This window comes from Salmo trutta, chromosome 11 (genome assembly GCF_901001165.1).
Source record: "Salmo trutta chromosome 11, fSalTru1.1, whole genome shotgun sequence".
Classification (NCBI taxonomy): domain Eukaryota; kingdom Metazoa; phylum Chordata; class Actinopteri; order Salmoniformes; family Salmonidae; genus Salmo; species Salmo trutta.
In genome coordinates, this window is record NC_042967.1 from 16,988,346 (window position 1) to 17,006,001 (window position 17,656).

Consider the following 17,656-nt stretch of genomic DNA (forward strand, 5'->3'; position numbering starts at 1 on the left):
AGATCCTAGAATGTAACCAGACTTCAATATATTATTAATGGTGTACTATATCCTATAGGACACCATATTTGGTCAGAGAGCGACGCCTTCATGGCACGCCGATGACGCGGGCGGTCTTCACTTGAACGACTCTAACTTTGTCAAATAAGCAACAATCGGGGTCAAACAAAGCTAGCTAGATAGCAAATTAGTTGGGCTTTACGGGAGTATCCGGAAACCCTGTATCTGTCTTAAAATGTAGCTACTAACCTTGTGTGACAGCTTGCCTTTTCCTTTTGGACAAATATTCTAAGAATATTCAGAGTAATGAAGTTATGAAAACGGTTGTTTTGCAAATGTTGAACTTATAATATGGCTTCTAATTCTGGAAAAGCTAAATCAAAGTCCAAGTATACAGATTTGACGATATTTTTGCAGAAAAATGTCATATGAACACAAATTTCTCCTTCACGATTTGCCCAAATGTACCTGGGTGACTTCACACTAAATGTCATGTAGTTCGCTCATACTTTAAGTTATCCGTCTGAAACGTTGCACATACACTGCTGCCGTCTTGTGGACACCATTGGAATTACCACACTGGTGGCTAGAACGGGGACCTTTCTCCTGCATTTCAAAGATGGTGGAAGAAAAAAACGTTTTTTTTTTTTTTTTTTCTTCTACCAGATTTATTGTTTTATATTCTCCTACATTTAATTCACATTTCCAGAAACTTTAAAGTGTTTCCTTTCAAATGGTACCAAGAATATGCATATCCTTGCTTCAGGGCCTGAGCTACAGGCAGTTAGATTTGGTATGTCATTTTAGGCGAAAATGGAAAAAAAGGTGGCTATCCCTAAGAAGAATTCTAGTGAAGAAACCCTTTTGGACCGCACTATCTGCCACATTGAAGAACTCTGGGTTAGGTGAATTATCACTTCTACCAATAATCAGCAATCATAGGATTCATTCATGCTCCTTAGATGCCAGGTTAAGGTTACACACTAATTTTCCGTCATGGTCTATTGACCCCCTGAAGTAGCCTTGGCCACCCCCTTACCACCCCATGTATAAAACATGGTACAGTAATGATGACACCTGCATAGTTACATCTGGGAAACTGAATGACATTTATCTTTGTCAGGTTGTTTGTGTTGTGGTTGTGGTTAACACCAGACTCAGTCTGATGATGACTGTGTCACACCTTCAAGAGGGTCTCAAACTTTAGTGTGGGTTCTGAGGGGAAAAATATCAGAAACATATACTTGTTAGTGGGAAACAGCTAGCCTGAGTCCCAGATATGTTTGTGCTGTCATTGTTTGGCGTGACAACAATATAGGAGTTATCAAGACTGTACAAGCATATCTGGGACTCGGGCTAGGAAAGAGCTAAACAGCAGTCAGAGGTTATGAGTAAAGTCACCCTGATGACTGACTGATGACTGGTATCATTCCATATTTAACTAATGTGATATATTATAGAAAATATTTTATTGGACAATGTTCTATTTTATTCTATTGAAATTATAATACTTGATTCTGCCACAACATTTTTTAAGAAAGCCTGTTACTGAGAAATAGCTAGAACTCATCCAGTGACATCACTACCAGTCACACAACCTGAGAGACTGTGACCATGACAACTGACCACACGGTGCAGTGGTTGACTTTGGGTTGATGGGAGCGTTAGAAAGACAGAAAGGGGGAGAGTTAACTCTTTCTCAGCAGCATCACTTTTAGTTGAAAATGGGCCTGTGGTGAACCAAGGAAGAGCTGTGTACATTATCAGTGAGTGTGAGTGCGTGTGCGCGTGTGTGTGCGTGTGTGTGTACTTGTGTGTGTTTGTGTGTGTACATGTGCAGCAGAAGAGGCTGGTGGGAGGAGCTATAGGAGACGAACTCATTGCAATGGCTGGATTGGAATTTGTGGAACGGTATCAAACACAAACATATGGAAACCACGTTTGACTCAGTTCCATGAATTCCATTCCAACCATTACAATGAGCCCATCCTCTATTTCTCCTCCCACCAGCCACCACTGATGTTCAGACATGAAGGTCTGCATGACTTTGTGCACATATGTGGTGCTTCAGTGTGGGAACATGGTTTGTAGTCATGTCTGCTTGTGAAGTCAGATCTCTGATCAGGATTAAGTAGATCTTATCAGACAGTCTACAAACACAAGTCCTGAAACTGAACAATACAAAACTACCTCTGTTGCAGTGGTGACCTGTCATTCATAATTGGCCTATTTTGTTCATGTTATTTTGGCATTCATTCGTGTTGCATATCAGTTTGCAAACAATGTAAAAAAAGAAATCAATGAGTTAATAAAGCTGCATACAAACATGGTTTGTTGAGTAAGGCAGATCCAAACTGCAGCTGTTTCAGCCTAGTTCACAGCTTTCTGTGGTGGTGGGGCAGCCAGCGAAATTAACTGTTTCACTGCCAGACAAGGCTCTCCTATTAGCCAGGTCTAGCAGTGGTAAGGTGTTGGGACTGCTGTTGTGACTCTGCTGTTGGGACAGCTTTATGTAGGCCCTAACAGTTTGTGTGCACCATTTGTTACCATTATAGTCCAATTAATGTATTGTTTAGTGTTGTGTTGTGTTTTGCAGTGGCTTTGCTGGAGTTTGCATTAGATTTTTCCCCACCAAGATTTACATTGCAAAATCACCACTGATGTTGACTATGACGTTACTTTAGCTAATATGGTGACAACGATGTAGGCTGTGTGTACCGGTTACAATATGGTTTGCTTGGAAAGTTTTTTTGGGGCTGGTCACACACAGCTGATGTGATGTGCATTTAAGTCCACAAGCAAAGGGAAATGGTGAGAGGAGGAGAGCGCATAGTTGCGAGAAGGAATACAAACTGGCTGCTATGAAAGTGAACTGTGTTAACACGTGATCAGGGGTGTATTCATTCTGCCGAGTCTGTTGAAAAACGTTTATTAAACGGAAGCAAATATAAGAAATGGGGATAAACATACCTGCATTTGTCCAATATAAACTCTTGTTTGCAACTGTTGGACTAATAATTACACCCTAGATAAGCTAGATGCAGGCAAGAGTGTGCAAGGCGGTATTGAATGTGTCTGTCACCTCAAAATGTTCTCTCGACCTGCGTGCACCTACGTTGTACATTTTAATTTATAGGCTAGGTTGTAGCAACAACATGATGGGTAAAGGGACATTTTGAGTATCATGTAGTAGCCTAAACCTTTTGCTGTTACATTGAACTGGGTGAATGGAATATGAAGGACAGTCAACCAATATGCTGTAATAGAAAAAGGCCATGCTCATGAAAAATAAAATCATCCTCCCTCATCTTAAACTGCATGGACTGCCACTGGTAGAGAGGAATAATAACCAAACACAGCGTCCCTAACCAATAACATACACTGCACCACAGAAATCACATGCCATAATGACACAGTCTATGTGAGGTTTAGTGTAACATAAAGTTGAGATGTTCACAGTAGACAGACATACCTATGATCCCAGCCAGTAGAACACACAGCAGCCCCAGACACACTGCAGCAACTAGGAAGGTTCTCTTCCCTGAGCTGTCAGGCTCTGTGGAGACAGATACTGTACATAGCATCATCAACAAGACACAATCAAACGTGGACTATAGTGATTGATATAGGGTGAACCCTAACTTCAGCTTTAGTCATATGTCACTTAGTCTCCCAGTATCATTATGTTAAAATATGACCTAAGTGTAGATAGAATTCACCCCGTATTGAGTGATCCCAAGTATAAAGATTCTCTTCTGTATCATCTGTTAATGAAAAAATAAGAATAGCTGCACTTTTAAAGTGCTGGTTTCTCACCCACATCTCTCTTCCTGTTGAGGAGGATGTGCATGTTGTTGTTAACCATACAGGTTTTCACAGCAACAGGAAGTAGACAGTGCCCAGTTACAGTACACATGACTACATGAACATTGAAATAACTTTCAGCAGTTAGTATACATCCTAAAATACACCTTAGGAGCCTCCAACATTTCAGAACATTTAACCTGGGACACATAGCATGTAGCATTTCATGTATCAGTTTCCACAAATAAATCATTTTAATGACTGTTTCAAAACCTTTCCCTTGTGATGTAAGACACCATCGTTTGGAAGACAAGTTGTGTTCTGTTTTTAAAATATTAATAATCTGTTTGTTAAGGTTTATTTTACACAGTTGAGTTTGGAAGACTTGTGTTTGGGGCACTGGACATCGGCCAACCTTGTTATCTTAAGGTAAACAGTTTGTGTGGCAAGTGGAGGGATAATAACCATTGGTTTAAACTTCCATGTGTGTGTCTCTATGACTACGGTGTACTTACCAGTGTTCTGAGATTCAGGCTGTTTATCTATGGACATGTTCACAGTATCCTGTCCACAGCTCTTCCTGTCCACATTAGCATAAATCTCCCCAGACTGCTCCATATAAATGCGAATTAAAATGGTCCCATTAACATATACTGTGGTACTTTATGGATTAGCATACAGTACAACAGACAATAATATTATGTCATACATCCTGTTAAACAGTCTGTTGTGTCTGAGAACGTCCAGTGTTATAGATGTAGGGAGGACTTCACACCTTAACCAGTGGTTTGAACAGACAGCAACCTCCAGGAAGAGACACAACAGCAGATAGACACCATGATGAGTGTGTGGGTATGTAGTAGACAGGTCCACTGGTGCTTGGTGTTGCTATTGGTAACCTACACGTTGTCCCTCGTACAGTGAATGTTGTGAGTCATTATCATCTTTCATTAGCATATTTTTTTTGTGTGTGTGTTTCCTCTTAGAACTGTTCTGCCCTCTGTGTGTGTCCAGGTCACACTGTTTTAAGTATCCAATCACATTCAATCAGGAAACTGGTAGACCTTGTTAAAGAACATTGTTCCTTTATTTCTTAATCTGTGACTTTGTTATTCTTATTATTAAAGTGATAATCATAGATTAATAATTGGACTCACTTGTGTTTTACTCAGCATAAGCCTATGGCAAATCACATGACATGTTTCCAATAAAAATAATGAAGAATAATTTTACAGAGTACAGTATGTCTATATTCTCTCCTCTAAATCTAAACAGAACAATGATTTGTCTTATTTTTTCTCTCGTCCTCATTCTCTTAATTTTCTTCTTCCTCCTCTATGTCTCTCTCTGACAATAAGGCTCTATCTCAATTTGTCTTTCCCAGATTCCTCTCCTCCTGTCTCCTCTCCTCCTTTCAACCCTATTAGAGAAGGTCCAAGGTCCCTCCCCTAGGATTGTATTCTCCAATGTGTTTTGAGAAGGAGGGGAGGAGAGAGGATGTGAGGAGGAATCGAGTAAAGCCAAATTGAAAAAGAGCTCATAGACAAGTCTGTAATACCACTATTTCACTTCTATGGTGAGTTCATCTCTCACTTTAGCCACTAGGTGGATTCATCACTTAATCATTCAGCACTGTATCCAAACATCAACAAAAAACTTTGAGAGAAAGAGAGAGGCAAAGAGAGAGATTGTTACAGTAGGTTATTGTTACACCACTTTCTCACAGATCCAGTTATGATTTGTCCCACATTTGTCATCATTCCATGTCTTTACAGGGTCAGCTTGTCTATAGTATATCTCAACACAGTCCTCCTGCCCAAAGAACAGACGACCATTATCAGGCTGTCCTGTCCCCCAGTACCTAAACAACACAGAACCAGACAGTCAGACACTGTGGTAAAAACATCCTCCTCGGTTATAGACATAGTCCTATGTTTTCTCAGCTTTAAAGACAGACTCTGTAAGATGTTACCAAGAATGGACCATTAATAGTGATATGTATTTTTTATATAATGACATTTTAATTAAAAAATATGACTTGATTTCTTTGATACAGCTCTAGTTCTCATTGAATATCATTGTTGTTTTGTATCTCCATATCACAAGGTAAAATAATCAAATCTTTCACCCTGTGGTCAGTGGGGTGTCGTCCACCCACTTCCAGGTCCCCTCAGTAACAGAGTCAGTCAGACCAATCCAGGCTCTCATGTGGAGGTTGAAGAGAAATATCTATGGTTGAGAAAGATAAAGATTATGTCACTCTTAATATATTTATAAAATCTCTCTCTCTCTCTCTCTCTCTCTCTCTCTCTCACCTGTTCCTCTCTGCTGTTTATGATCACCAGGTCTGCTCCTCTCTCCAGACAGTCCTGTCTGCTCTCCTTCCAGGTTTTCTTCTCAGTAGAGAGGAAGTACAATCTCGAGTCAAAGTATCTCCATCCCTCCTGACATTGATGCTCTGTTGAAGAGCAAAGTTGAACACATTGAGAAACTTCGTTTGTATCTCTATACTCAAAAACCCATTGATATATAATTATTCTAATTCATCACAGTTTATATCTCACCTATCACAAAAAGCTTTGCCTGAATATGGCCTTTCTCTGTAGTCAGGGTATTGTATCTGGTCTGTAGCTGGTCTCTCTCTTCAGTTGCGTTGATTTTATAAAGGGAGAAACTCTGGAACAAGGTGTTCCTTTTATCCTCAGAATCTTTAATGGATTTGTTATCTAAAAAGTATAAATACATAGTTACTAGCTAAAACCCCCGATAAATAGGCCTAATAACCTGCACTTCTTACAACTAGGTGAAAAGCAATGAACTTGGACACAAACTCACAGTAGACAGACAGGCCTATGATCCCAGCCAGTAGAACACACAGCAGCCCCAGAAACACAGCAACAACTAGGAAGGGTCTCTTCCCTGAGCTATCAGGCTCTGTGGACACATACAAGAGACTTTTATGGATTTTTTGTGTGTGTGTGTGTGTGTGTGTGGGTTACCTGATTGCTGGTCTCCTGGTCCATTATTAGGTGCTGGTCTGACTGTCTCTCAGGGTGTCTGCACTGACGTACAGTGGGGGGGGGAAAGTATTTGATCCCCTGCTGATTTTGTAGGTTTGCCCACTAACAAAGAAAGGATCAGTTTATAATTTTTATGGTAGGTTTATTTGAACAGTGAGAGACAGAATAACAATAAAAAATATCCAGAAAAACGCATGTCAAAAATGTTATACATTTATTTGCATTTTAATGAGGGAAATAAGTATTTGACCCCCTCTCAATCAGAAAGATTTCTGGCTCCCAGGTGTCTTTTATACAGGTAACGAGCTGAGATTAGTAGCACACTCTTAAAAGGAGTGTTTCTAACTGCAGCTTGTTACCTGTAAAAAAGACACATGTCCACAGAAGCAATCAATCAATCAGATTCCAAACTCTCCACCATGGCCAAGACCAAAGAGCTCTCCAAGGATGTCAGGGACAAGATTGTAGACCTACACAAGGCTGGAATGGGCTACAAGACCATCGCCAAGAAGCTTGGTGAGAAGGTGACAACATTTGGTGCGATTATTCGCAAATGGAAGAAACACAAAAGAACTGTCAATATCCCTCGGCCTGGGGCTCCATGCAAGATCTAACCTCGTGGGGTTGCAATGATCATGAGAACGGTGAGGAATCAGCCCAGAACTACACGGGAGGATCTTGTCAATGATCTCAAGGCAGCTGGGACCATTGTCACCAAGAAAACAATTGGTAATACACTACGCCGTGAAGGACTGAAATCCTGCAGCGCCCGCAAGGTCCCCCTGCTCAAGAATACATATACATGCCCGCCTGAAGTTTGCCAATGAACATCTGAATGATTCAGAGGACAACTGGTGAAAGTGTTGTGGTTAGATGAGACCAAATTGGAGCTCTTTGGCATCAACTCAACTCGCCGTGTTTGGAGGAGGAGGAATGCTGCCTATGACCCCAAGAACACCATCTCCACCGTCAAACATGGAGGTGGAAACATTATGCTTTGGGGGTGTTTTTCTGCTAAGGGGACAAGACAACTTCACCGCATCATTTGGCGGGGCCATGTACTGTCAAATCTTGGGTGAGAACCTCCGTGGATGGGTATTCCAGCATGACAATGACCCAAAACACACGGCCAAGACAACAAAGGAGTAGCTCAAGAAGAAGCACATTAAGGTCCTGGAGTGGCCTAGCCAGTCTCCAGACCTTAATCCCGTAGAAGATCTGTGGAGGGAGCTGAAGGTTCGAGTTGCCAAACGTCAGACTCGAAACCTTAATGACTTGGAGAAGATCTACAAAGAAGAGTTGGACAAAATCCCTCCTGAGATGTGTGCAAACCTGGTGGCCAACTACAAGAAACGTCTGACCTCTGTGATTGCCAACAAGAGTTTTGCCACAAAGTACTAAGTCATGTTTTGCAGAGGGGTCAAATACATATTTCACTCATTAAAATGGAAATCATTTCATAACATTTTTGACGTGTTTTTCTGGATTTTTTTGTTGTTATTCTGTCTCTCACTGTTCATATAAACCTACCATTAAAATGATAGACTGATCATTTCTTTGTAAGTGGGCAAACGTACAAAAATCAGCAGGGGATCAAATACTTTTTTCCCCACTGTAGATATCCACAATCCTCTCCTCCATCTCACCTCTGTCAATCTTGAGCTTCTTGTTCATATCTGGCTCAGCATAGCTGACCTTTGACATCTTTAACAATACCTGGGTCTTTCTTTCTATGTAGGTCTACTATACATTAAGTCTCTGCTTCTAGAATTAATGTGGTGGTCTTCCAACATGGCCGTCAGGAGGTGTCGTACATCAACTGCAAGCCCTCTATATGTTACGTCTCTGCTTCTAGTGATGTCTCTGTCTCTGAGTCATCTGTGTGTCTCTGTCTGTGTGACTGCTGTACTGTAGGTGTTAACTTGAGGGAAGTATTAACAAAATGACATGGGTAGTTGTGGCTATGCTAATTCAAAGAATAGAACAAGTTGGCATACTAGTGTGCGTACTTGTGTGTATGCTTGTTTGCATGTGTGTGTGTGAGAGATTGTTACAGTGATTATTGTTAAACCATTTTCTGCAGCACAATAGAAATCATTCCATGTCTCTACATGGTTATCTTGTCCGGAGTATATCTCAACACAGTCCTCCTGTCCAGGGAATGGGACTTGCTATTTGTGATGATGGACAGGACACTATCATACCAGGAAGACATAGATCATAGAGGGGAAGTGGAGAACAAAGACTAGCTGTTAACATATATTAAATATCATATGTAACAGCCCCAAGATAATTCAGGGAGTTTCCAGAACTCCCCCTTCCTTTCACCTTTCTGCTGATTTGGACCCTCTGTTTACTCCCAAATATACATCAACATGTTCAGGAATTCCAGGACAACAAACATGGGTCATTATAATGTCCATACAATAGATTTGACACTACAAACTGCTCCAATTGGATATTAAGGGTGGGTATGCTTAACGAGAGAGGATGAGATGGCGACATAACTGGCCGCAGCTCTCTTCTCTCTTAATTTTATTTATTTTTATTTATTTTATTTCACCTTTATTTAACCAGGTAGGCAAGTTGAGAACAAGTTCTCATTTACAATTGCGACCTGGCCAAGATAAAGCAAAGCAGTTCGACAACATACAAAAACACAGAGTTACACATGGAGTAAAACAACATACAATCAATGATGCAGTAGAAAAAAATAAGACTATATACAATGTGAGCAAATGATGTGAGATAATGGAGGTAAAGGCAAAAAAATGCCATGGTGGCAAAGTAAATAAAGTATGGCAAGAAAAACACTGGAATGGTAGATTTGTAGTTTGAAGAAAGTTAAGTTAAAATATAAATAATATGGTGCAAAGGAGCAAAATAAATAAAATAAATAAATACAGTAGGGGAAAAGGTAGTAGTTTGGGCTCAATTAAAGATGGGCTATGTACAGGTGCAGAGATCTGTGAGCTGCTCTGACAGCTGGTGCTTAAAGCTAGTGAGGGAGATAAGTGTTTCCAGTTTTAGAGATTTTTGTAGTTCGTTCCAGTCATTGGCAGCTGAGAACTGGAAGGAGAGACGACCAAAGGAGGAGTTGGCTTTAGGGGTGACCAGAGAGATATACCTGCTGGAGCGCGTGCTACAGGTGGGTGCTGCTATGGTGACCAGTGAGCGGAGATAAGGGGGGACTTTACCTAGCAGGGTCTTGTAGATGACCTGGAGCCAATGTGTTTGGCGACGATTATGAAGTGAAGGCCAGCCAACGAGAGCATACAGGTCGCAGTGGTGGGTTGTATATGGGGCTTTGGTGACAAAATGGATGGCACTGTGATAGACTGCATCCAGCTTGTTGAGTAGGGTATTGGAGGCTATTTTGTAAATGACATCGCCGAAGTCGAGGATTGGAAGGATGGTCAGTTTTACGAGGGTATGTTTGGCAGCATGAGTGAAGGATGCTTTGTTGCGAAATAGGAAGCCAATTCTAGATTTCACTTGGGTTGGAGATGATTGATGTGAGTCTGGAAGGAGAGTTTACAGTCTAACCAGACACCTAGGAATTTGTAGTTGTCCACAAATTCTAAGTTAGAACCGTCCAGAGAAGTTATGCTGGATGGGCGGGCAGGTGCAGGCAGCGATCGGTTGAAGAGCATGCATTTAGTTTTACTTGTGTTTAGGAGCAGTTGGAGACCACGGAAGGAGAGTTGAATGGCATTGAAGCTCGTCTGGAGGGTTGTTAACACAGTGTCCAAAGAAGGGCCAGAAGTATACAGAATGGTGTCGTCTGCGTAGAGGTGGATCAGAGATTCACCAGCAGCAAGAGCGACATCATTTATGTATACAGAGAAAAGAGTTGGCCCAAGAATTGAACCCTGTGGTACCCCCATAGAGACTGCCAGAGGTCCAGACAGTAGGCCCTCCGATTTGACACACTGAACTCTGTCAGAGAAGTAGTTGGTGAACCAGGCGACGCAATCGTTTGAGAAACCAATGAACCAATGAACCTGATTGGTTGAGTTTTTGAGTGATAGCTGGTTGAACCACTGAAAATATCCACTTCACTTCCCTCTTTTGGGACACATATGGGGGAACAACAATCAAATATGAGCATTTGATATTGTGCTTATATGTAACTTGACAACAAAGACTGACTGTCAAAGATTACTAGAACACATAGCAGCCCCAGACACACTAAAGTATCTTCCGAGGGTCTTTTCCACCACTGAAAATGTACTGAATTTGGTAATATGTTTTACAGTATTATCCAGGATTGGGGCAAATAAAGGTTTAGTAATACAGTGTAATCTCACCTGTTTAATATATTGTGTGGTATGTGTGTGTGTGTGTTCATGCAATCTTACCTGAAGCAATACCTCCATCTCTTGAACTGAGTTTGAAGTTTCCTACGTTGTCATATATTTGGCACTCAATGCCTGTGTTCTTGATTGCATTAGGGTTGTTGTCTTCAAATCCATCTGAGTTTTCATAGACTCCCTCTGACATATTAACACACTTCAACTCTAATGTACGTCTGTAGCTGTATCGTCTCCCTGCACTGTCCTGCGTTTGTGTGACTTCACGTAGTGAAACTCTTTATCAGTCAACCACAGTGTGAAATCAACACAACACTGGCGACCACGTGAGTCCCACCAGCCTTAGTTTGATAATATAATACATGATATGACGCCCACCAGCCTTAGTTTGATAATATAATACATGATATGACTCCCACCAGTATTAGTTGGATAATATAATACATGATATGACTCCCACCAGTCTTAGTTTGATAATATAATACATGATATGACTCCCACCAGCCTTAGTTTGATAATATAATACATGATATGACTCCCACCAGTCTTAGATTGATAATATAATACATGATATGACTCCCACCAGTCTTAGTTTGATAATATAATACATGATATGACTCCCACCAGTCTTAGTTTGATAATATAATACATGATATGACTCCCACCAGCCTTAGTTTGATAATATAATACATGATATGACTCCCACCAGCCTTAGTTTGATAATATAATACATGATATGACTCCCACCAGTCTTAGTTTGATAATATAATACATGATATGACTCCCACCAGTCTTAGTTTGATAATATAATACATGATATGACTCCCACCAGCCTTAGTTTGATCATATAATACATGATATGACTCCCACCAGTCTTAGTTTGATAATATAATACATGATATGACTCCCACCAATCTTAGTTTGATAATATAATACATGATATGACTCCCACCAGCCTTAGTTTGATAATATAATACATGATATGACTCCCACCAGCCTTAGTTTGATAATATAATACATGATATGACTCCCACCAGCCTTAATTTGATAATATAATACATGATATGACTCCCACCAGCCTTAGTGTGATAATATAATACATGATATGACTCCCACCAGTCTTAGCTTGATAATATAATACATGATATGACTCCCACCAGCCTTAGTTTGATAATATACTACATGATATGACTCCCACCAGTCTTAGTTTGATAATATAATACATGATATGACTCCCACCAGCCTTAGTTTATAATATACTACATGATATGACTCCCACCAGCCTTAGTGTATAATATAATACATGATATGACTCCAACCAGCCTTAGTTTGATAATATAATACATGATATTACTCCCACCATTCTTAGTTTATAATATAATACATGATATGACTCCCACCAGCCTTAGTTTGATAATTTAATACATGATATTACTCCCACCATTCTTAGTTTATAATATAATACATGATATGACTCCCACCAGCCTTAGTTTGATAATATAATACATGATATGACTCCCACCAGTCTTAGTTTGATAATATAATACATGATATGACTCCCACCAGTCTTAGTTTGATAATATAATACATGGTATGACTCCCAGCAGCCTTAGTTTGATAATATAATACATGATATGACTCCCACCAGCCTTAGTTTGATAATATTATACATGACATGACTCCCACAAGTCTTAGTTTGATCATATATTACATGATATGATTCCCACCAGCCTTAGTTTGATGATACAATACATGATATGACTCCCACCAGTCTTATTGTGATAATATAATACATGATATGACTCCCACCAGCCTTGGTTTGATAATATAATACATGATATGACTCCCACCAGCCTTAGTTTGATAATATAATACATGATATTACTCCCACCATTCTTAGTTTATAATATAATACATGATATGACTCCCACCAGCCTTAGTTTGATAATATAATACATGATATTACTCCCACCATTCTTAGTTTATAATATAATACATGATATGACTCCCACCAGCCTTAGTTTGATAATATAATACATGATATGACTCCCACCAGTCTTAGTTTGATAATATAATACATGATATGACTCCCACCAGCCTTAGTTTGATAATATAATACATGATATGACTCCCACCAGTCTTATTGTGATAATATAATACATGATATGACTCCCACCAGTCTTAGTTTGATAATATAATACATGGTATGACTCCCAGCAGCCTTAGTTTGATAATATAATACATGATATGACTCCCACCAGCCTTGGTTTGATAATATAATACATGATATGACTCCCACCAGTCTTAGTTTGATAATATTATACATTATATTACTCCCACCATTCTTAGTTTATAATATAATACATGATATGACTCCCACCAGCCTTAGTTTGATCATTTAAGACATGATATGACTCCCACCGGTCTTAGTTTGATAATATAAAGATGATATGAGTCCAACCAGTCTTAGTGTGAATATATAATACATGATATGACTCCCACCAGCCTTAGTGTGATAACATACTTCATTATATGACTCTATATCATGCTAATTGTCATAACATCTACTGTCTATCCACAGGTTAGCTGTCCTAACATCTACTGTCTATCCACAGATTAAATGCCATAACATCTAATGTCTATCCACAGGTTAACTGTCATAACATCTACTGTCTATCCACAGGTTAGCTGTCCTAACATCTACTGTCTATCCACAGGTTAGCTGTCATAACATCTACTGTCTATCCACAGGTTAACTGTCATAACATCTACTGTCTATCCACAGGTTAACTGTCATAACATCTGCTGTCTATCCACAGGTTAACTGTCATAACATCTACTGTCTATCCACAGGTTAACTGTCATAACATCTACTGTCCATCCACAGGTTAACTGTCATAACATCTACTGTCTATCCACAGATTAATTGCCATAACATCTACTGTCTATCCACAGGTTAACTGTCATAACATCTACTGTCTATCCACAGGTTAACTGTCATAACATCTACTGTCCATCCACAGATGAACTGTCATATCATCTACTGTCTATCCACAGGTTAGCTGTCATAACATCTACTGTCTATCCACAGGTTAACTGTCATAACATCTACTGTCTATCCACAGGTTAACTGTCATAACATCTACTGTCTATCCACAGGTTAACTGTCATAACATCTACTGTCTATCCACAGGTTAACTGTCATAACATCTACTGTCCATCCACAGGTTAACTGTCATAACATCTACTGTCTATCCACAGGTTAACTGTCATACATCTACTGTCTATCCACAGGTTAACTGTCATTACACATACTGTCCATTTACATATACTGTCCATTTATGTTATTTATATCTGTAATAAAACCCTTTTGTGGCCGGGCCTGGCTTGACAGACAGACGTATGATCCCAGCCAGTAGTTAAACACACAGCTGCCCCAGACATACTGCAGCAACTAGGAAGGGTCTCTTCTCTCAGCACGTATGAGACGTGTGTGTGTGTGAGTCTGTGTCTGTGTCTGTCTCTGCTCTGAGTCTGTGTCTGTGTCTGTTTCTGTGTCGGTTTCTGTCTTTACTCTGAGTCTGTGTCTGTATCCATCTCTGCTCTGAGTCTGTGTCTGTGTCTGTCTCTACTCTGAGTCTGTGTCTGATTCTGTCTCTGTCTCTGCTCTGAGTCTGTGGTTGTATCTGTCTCTACTCTGAGTCTGTGTCTGTGTCTGTCTCTACTCTGAGTCTGTGTCTGTATCCGTCTCTGCTCTGAGCCCTTGTCTGTTTCTGTCTCTACTCTGAGTCTGTGTCTGTTTCCGTCTCTACTCTGAGTCTGTGTCTGTATCCGTCTCTGCTCTGAGTCCTTGTCTGTTTCTGTCTCTACTCTGAGTCTGTGTCTGTTTCCGTCTCTACTCTGAGTCTGTGTCTGTATCAGTCTCTACTCTGAGTCTGTGTCTGTTTCTGTCTCTGCTCGGAGTCTATGTCTGTGTCTGTCTCTACTCTAAGTCTGTGTCTGCCTCTACTCTGAGTCAAGTCCGTTTCCGTCTCTGCTCTGAGTCTGTGTCCGTTTCATCTCTGCTCTGAGTCTGTGTCCGTTTCCATCTCTGCTCTGAGTCTGTGTTTGTGTCTGTCTCTACTCTGAGTCTGTGTCTGATTCTGTCTCTGTCTCTGCTCTGAGTCTGTGTTTGTGTCTGTCTCTACTCTGAGTCTGTGGTTGTATCTGTCTCTACTCTGAGTCTGTGTCTGTGTCTGTCTCTACTCTGAGTCTGTGTCTGTATCCGTCTCTGCTCTGAGTCCTTGTCTGTTTCTGTCTCTGCTCTGAGTCTGTGTCTGTTTCCGTCTCTACTCTGAGTCTGTGTCTGTATCCGTCTCTGCTCTGAGTCCTTGTCTGTTTCTGTCTCTACTCTGAGTCTGTGTCTGTATCCGTCTCTGCTCTGAGTCCTTGTCTGTTTCTGTCTCTACTCTGAGTCTGTGTCTGTATCAGTCTCTACTCTGAGTCTGTCTATTTCTGTCTCTGCTCTGAGTCTATGTCTGTGTCTGTCTCTACTCTAAGTCTGTGTCTGCCTCTACTCTGAGTCTGTGTCCGTTTCCGTCTCTACTCGGAGTCTGTGTCTTTTTCCGTCTCTGCTCTGAGTCTGTGTCTGTATCCATCTCTGCTCTGAGTCTGTGTCTGTGTCTGTTTCTGTCTCTGCTCTTAGTCTGTCTGTTTCTGTGGTTTACCACTACACCCTGCCCGTGCAGGTCCCGGAAAATCTTGTCTACAAAGGCCTGGAAGACTGATGGAACATTCATCAACCCGTATGGCATGACGAGGTACTCATAGTGAGGTGGTACAAAAATGTCTTCCACTCGTCCCCCTCCCGGATACGCACCAGGTTGTAAGCGCTCCTGAGATACAATTTTGTGAAGAAGCACGCCCCGTGCATTGACTCGATCGCACTGGCTATGTGAGGTAGCGGGTAACTGTACTTCACAATGATTTGGTTGATACCTCGATAGTCAATACACGGGCGCAGACCTCCATACTTCTTCTTCACAAAAAAGAAACTCGAGGAGGCAGGTGAAGTGGAGGGCCGAATGTACCCCTGTCCCAGAGATTCGGAGACATATGTTTCCATAGCCGCCGTCTCCTCTTGCGACAAGGGATACACGTGACTCCTGGGAAGTGCTGCATCTACCAGGAGATTTATTGCAAAATCCCCCCGTCGATGGGGTGGTAATTGAGCCACCTTCCTTTTACAGAAGGTGAGAGCCAAATCATCATATTCACAGAGGTAGAGCTCCAGCTGGAGTAGGAAGCCCTGACATCCCACAGCCGTCCCATTATACTCCCTCGGAAGAGTGAGCCGAATCCCACTGGGACCGGGTGAAGGAGGGGTGAGTAGTGGTGCCCTTGGTGGTGCTGGTGGAGGCGCTGGAGGAACTCCTCTTCTCTCCCAATGATCCAGATTCTGCAGGACGCGATCCATGGCGGTGCCGAGATGTTGTAACATGGCCGCATGCTGCTGGACGCGCTCCTCGACCCCTAATAGGGGGGTGTCTGCTCCTGCTGACTCCATAAGGTTTGGTGTGTGATTCTGTCAGGATGGTGGGTGTAGCTGGTGTATAAAGACAGGCACAGGAGAGCAGAGATGAGTGAAACAACGCACTTTACTCGACAGCACAAAGTAAACAATTTGCAAAGTGCAAAAAGAACGGTTGCCACAAAGCACGGGTGATAAACAGCACCCGGTACAAACCAGCCGGAACATACTGACCTGAACAAATAACAATCACACACAAAGACATGGGGGAAACAGAGTGTTGAATACATGACCAGTAATTGGGAAATGAAAACCAGGTGTGTTGGAAAACGAGACAAAACAAATGTAAAATGACAAAAATGACATCTCAGGGAGATGTTGAGAGAGACTTGTAGAACACACAGCACTCCTAAACACACAGCAGCCAGCCTGTAGAGTCTTGTTCTCCCATCTGCAGAGCAACAACAGTGTTGGGGAAGATACTTTGATTATATGGTATACACCAAGCTATCAAATACTTCACACTGGAAGAAGTTAAGATATACTAAAGCTACCCTCAAGAAAAATATAGTTTTTACTTAACAGGAGTTACTTTGAAAAAGTAGTTCACTATAGTACATCAAAACTATTTTGTAAAAAATGATCATATCTGAAATGTCATAGATCAGATCACTCTCCACTCAGATGTTGACAGAATGGGTAATTTACAGTGCCTTCAGAGAGTATTCACACACATTAACTTTTTCCAGATGTTGTTTTACAGCCTGAATTAAAACATTATTAAATTGAGATTGTTTTGTTAAAGGCCTACATACAATACCCCTTTATGTCAAAGTGGAATTAAGTTTTCAGAAATGTCTGGAGTCAATAATTATTCAACCCGTTTGTTTTGGCAAGCCAAAATAAGTTCAGGGGTAAATATTTGCTTAACAGGTCTCATAATAAGTTACATGTACTCACTCTGTGTGCGGTAGTAGGATTTCTAGTGGCACAGCTAGAACTGCGATGCA

The 17,656-nt window shown here is 41.0% G+C and overlaps 1 protein-coding gene across 1 annotated transcript; it reads right to left on the reverse strand.

Annotated features, from left to right (window-relative positions):
- Nucleotides 1–4,872: 4,872 nt before the first annotated feature.
- LOC115202328 (CD209 antigen-like protein 2) lies at nt 4,873–11,404 on the reverse strand. The gene is made up of 6 exons (XM_029766413.1): nt 11,186–11,404; nt 6,640–6,738; nt 6,369–6,530; nt 6,120–6,262; nt 5,933–6,033; nt 4,873–5,665 (listed from the first exon to the last, which is right to left on the reverse strand). The coding sequence occupies exons 1-6, from the start codon at nt 11,325–11,327 to the stop codon at nt 5,512–5,514; spliced, it is 801 nt and encodes a 266-aa protein (XP_029622273.1). The 5' UTR covers nt 11,328–11,404; the 3' UTR covers nt 4,873–5,511.
- Between the last annotated feature and the right edge of the window lie 6,252 nt (nt 11,405–17,656).

Bases quoted from the DNA above. Each gene is read 5' to 3' on its own strand.
- LOC115202328 (XM_029766413.1), bottom strand. From the start codon at position 11,327: ATGTCAGAGGGAGTCTATGAAAACTCAGATGGATTTGAAGACAACAAC. The intron at 6,739-11,185 runs GTAAGATTGCAT...ATGTGTCCACAG, and splicing joins AGATGGAGGTATTGCTTCAG to AGCCTGATAGCTCAGGGAAG. The intron at 5,666-5,932 runs GTGAAAGATTTG...TGTGTTGTTTAG, and splicing joins GACACCCCACTGACCACAGG to GTACTGGGGGACAGGACAGC.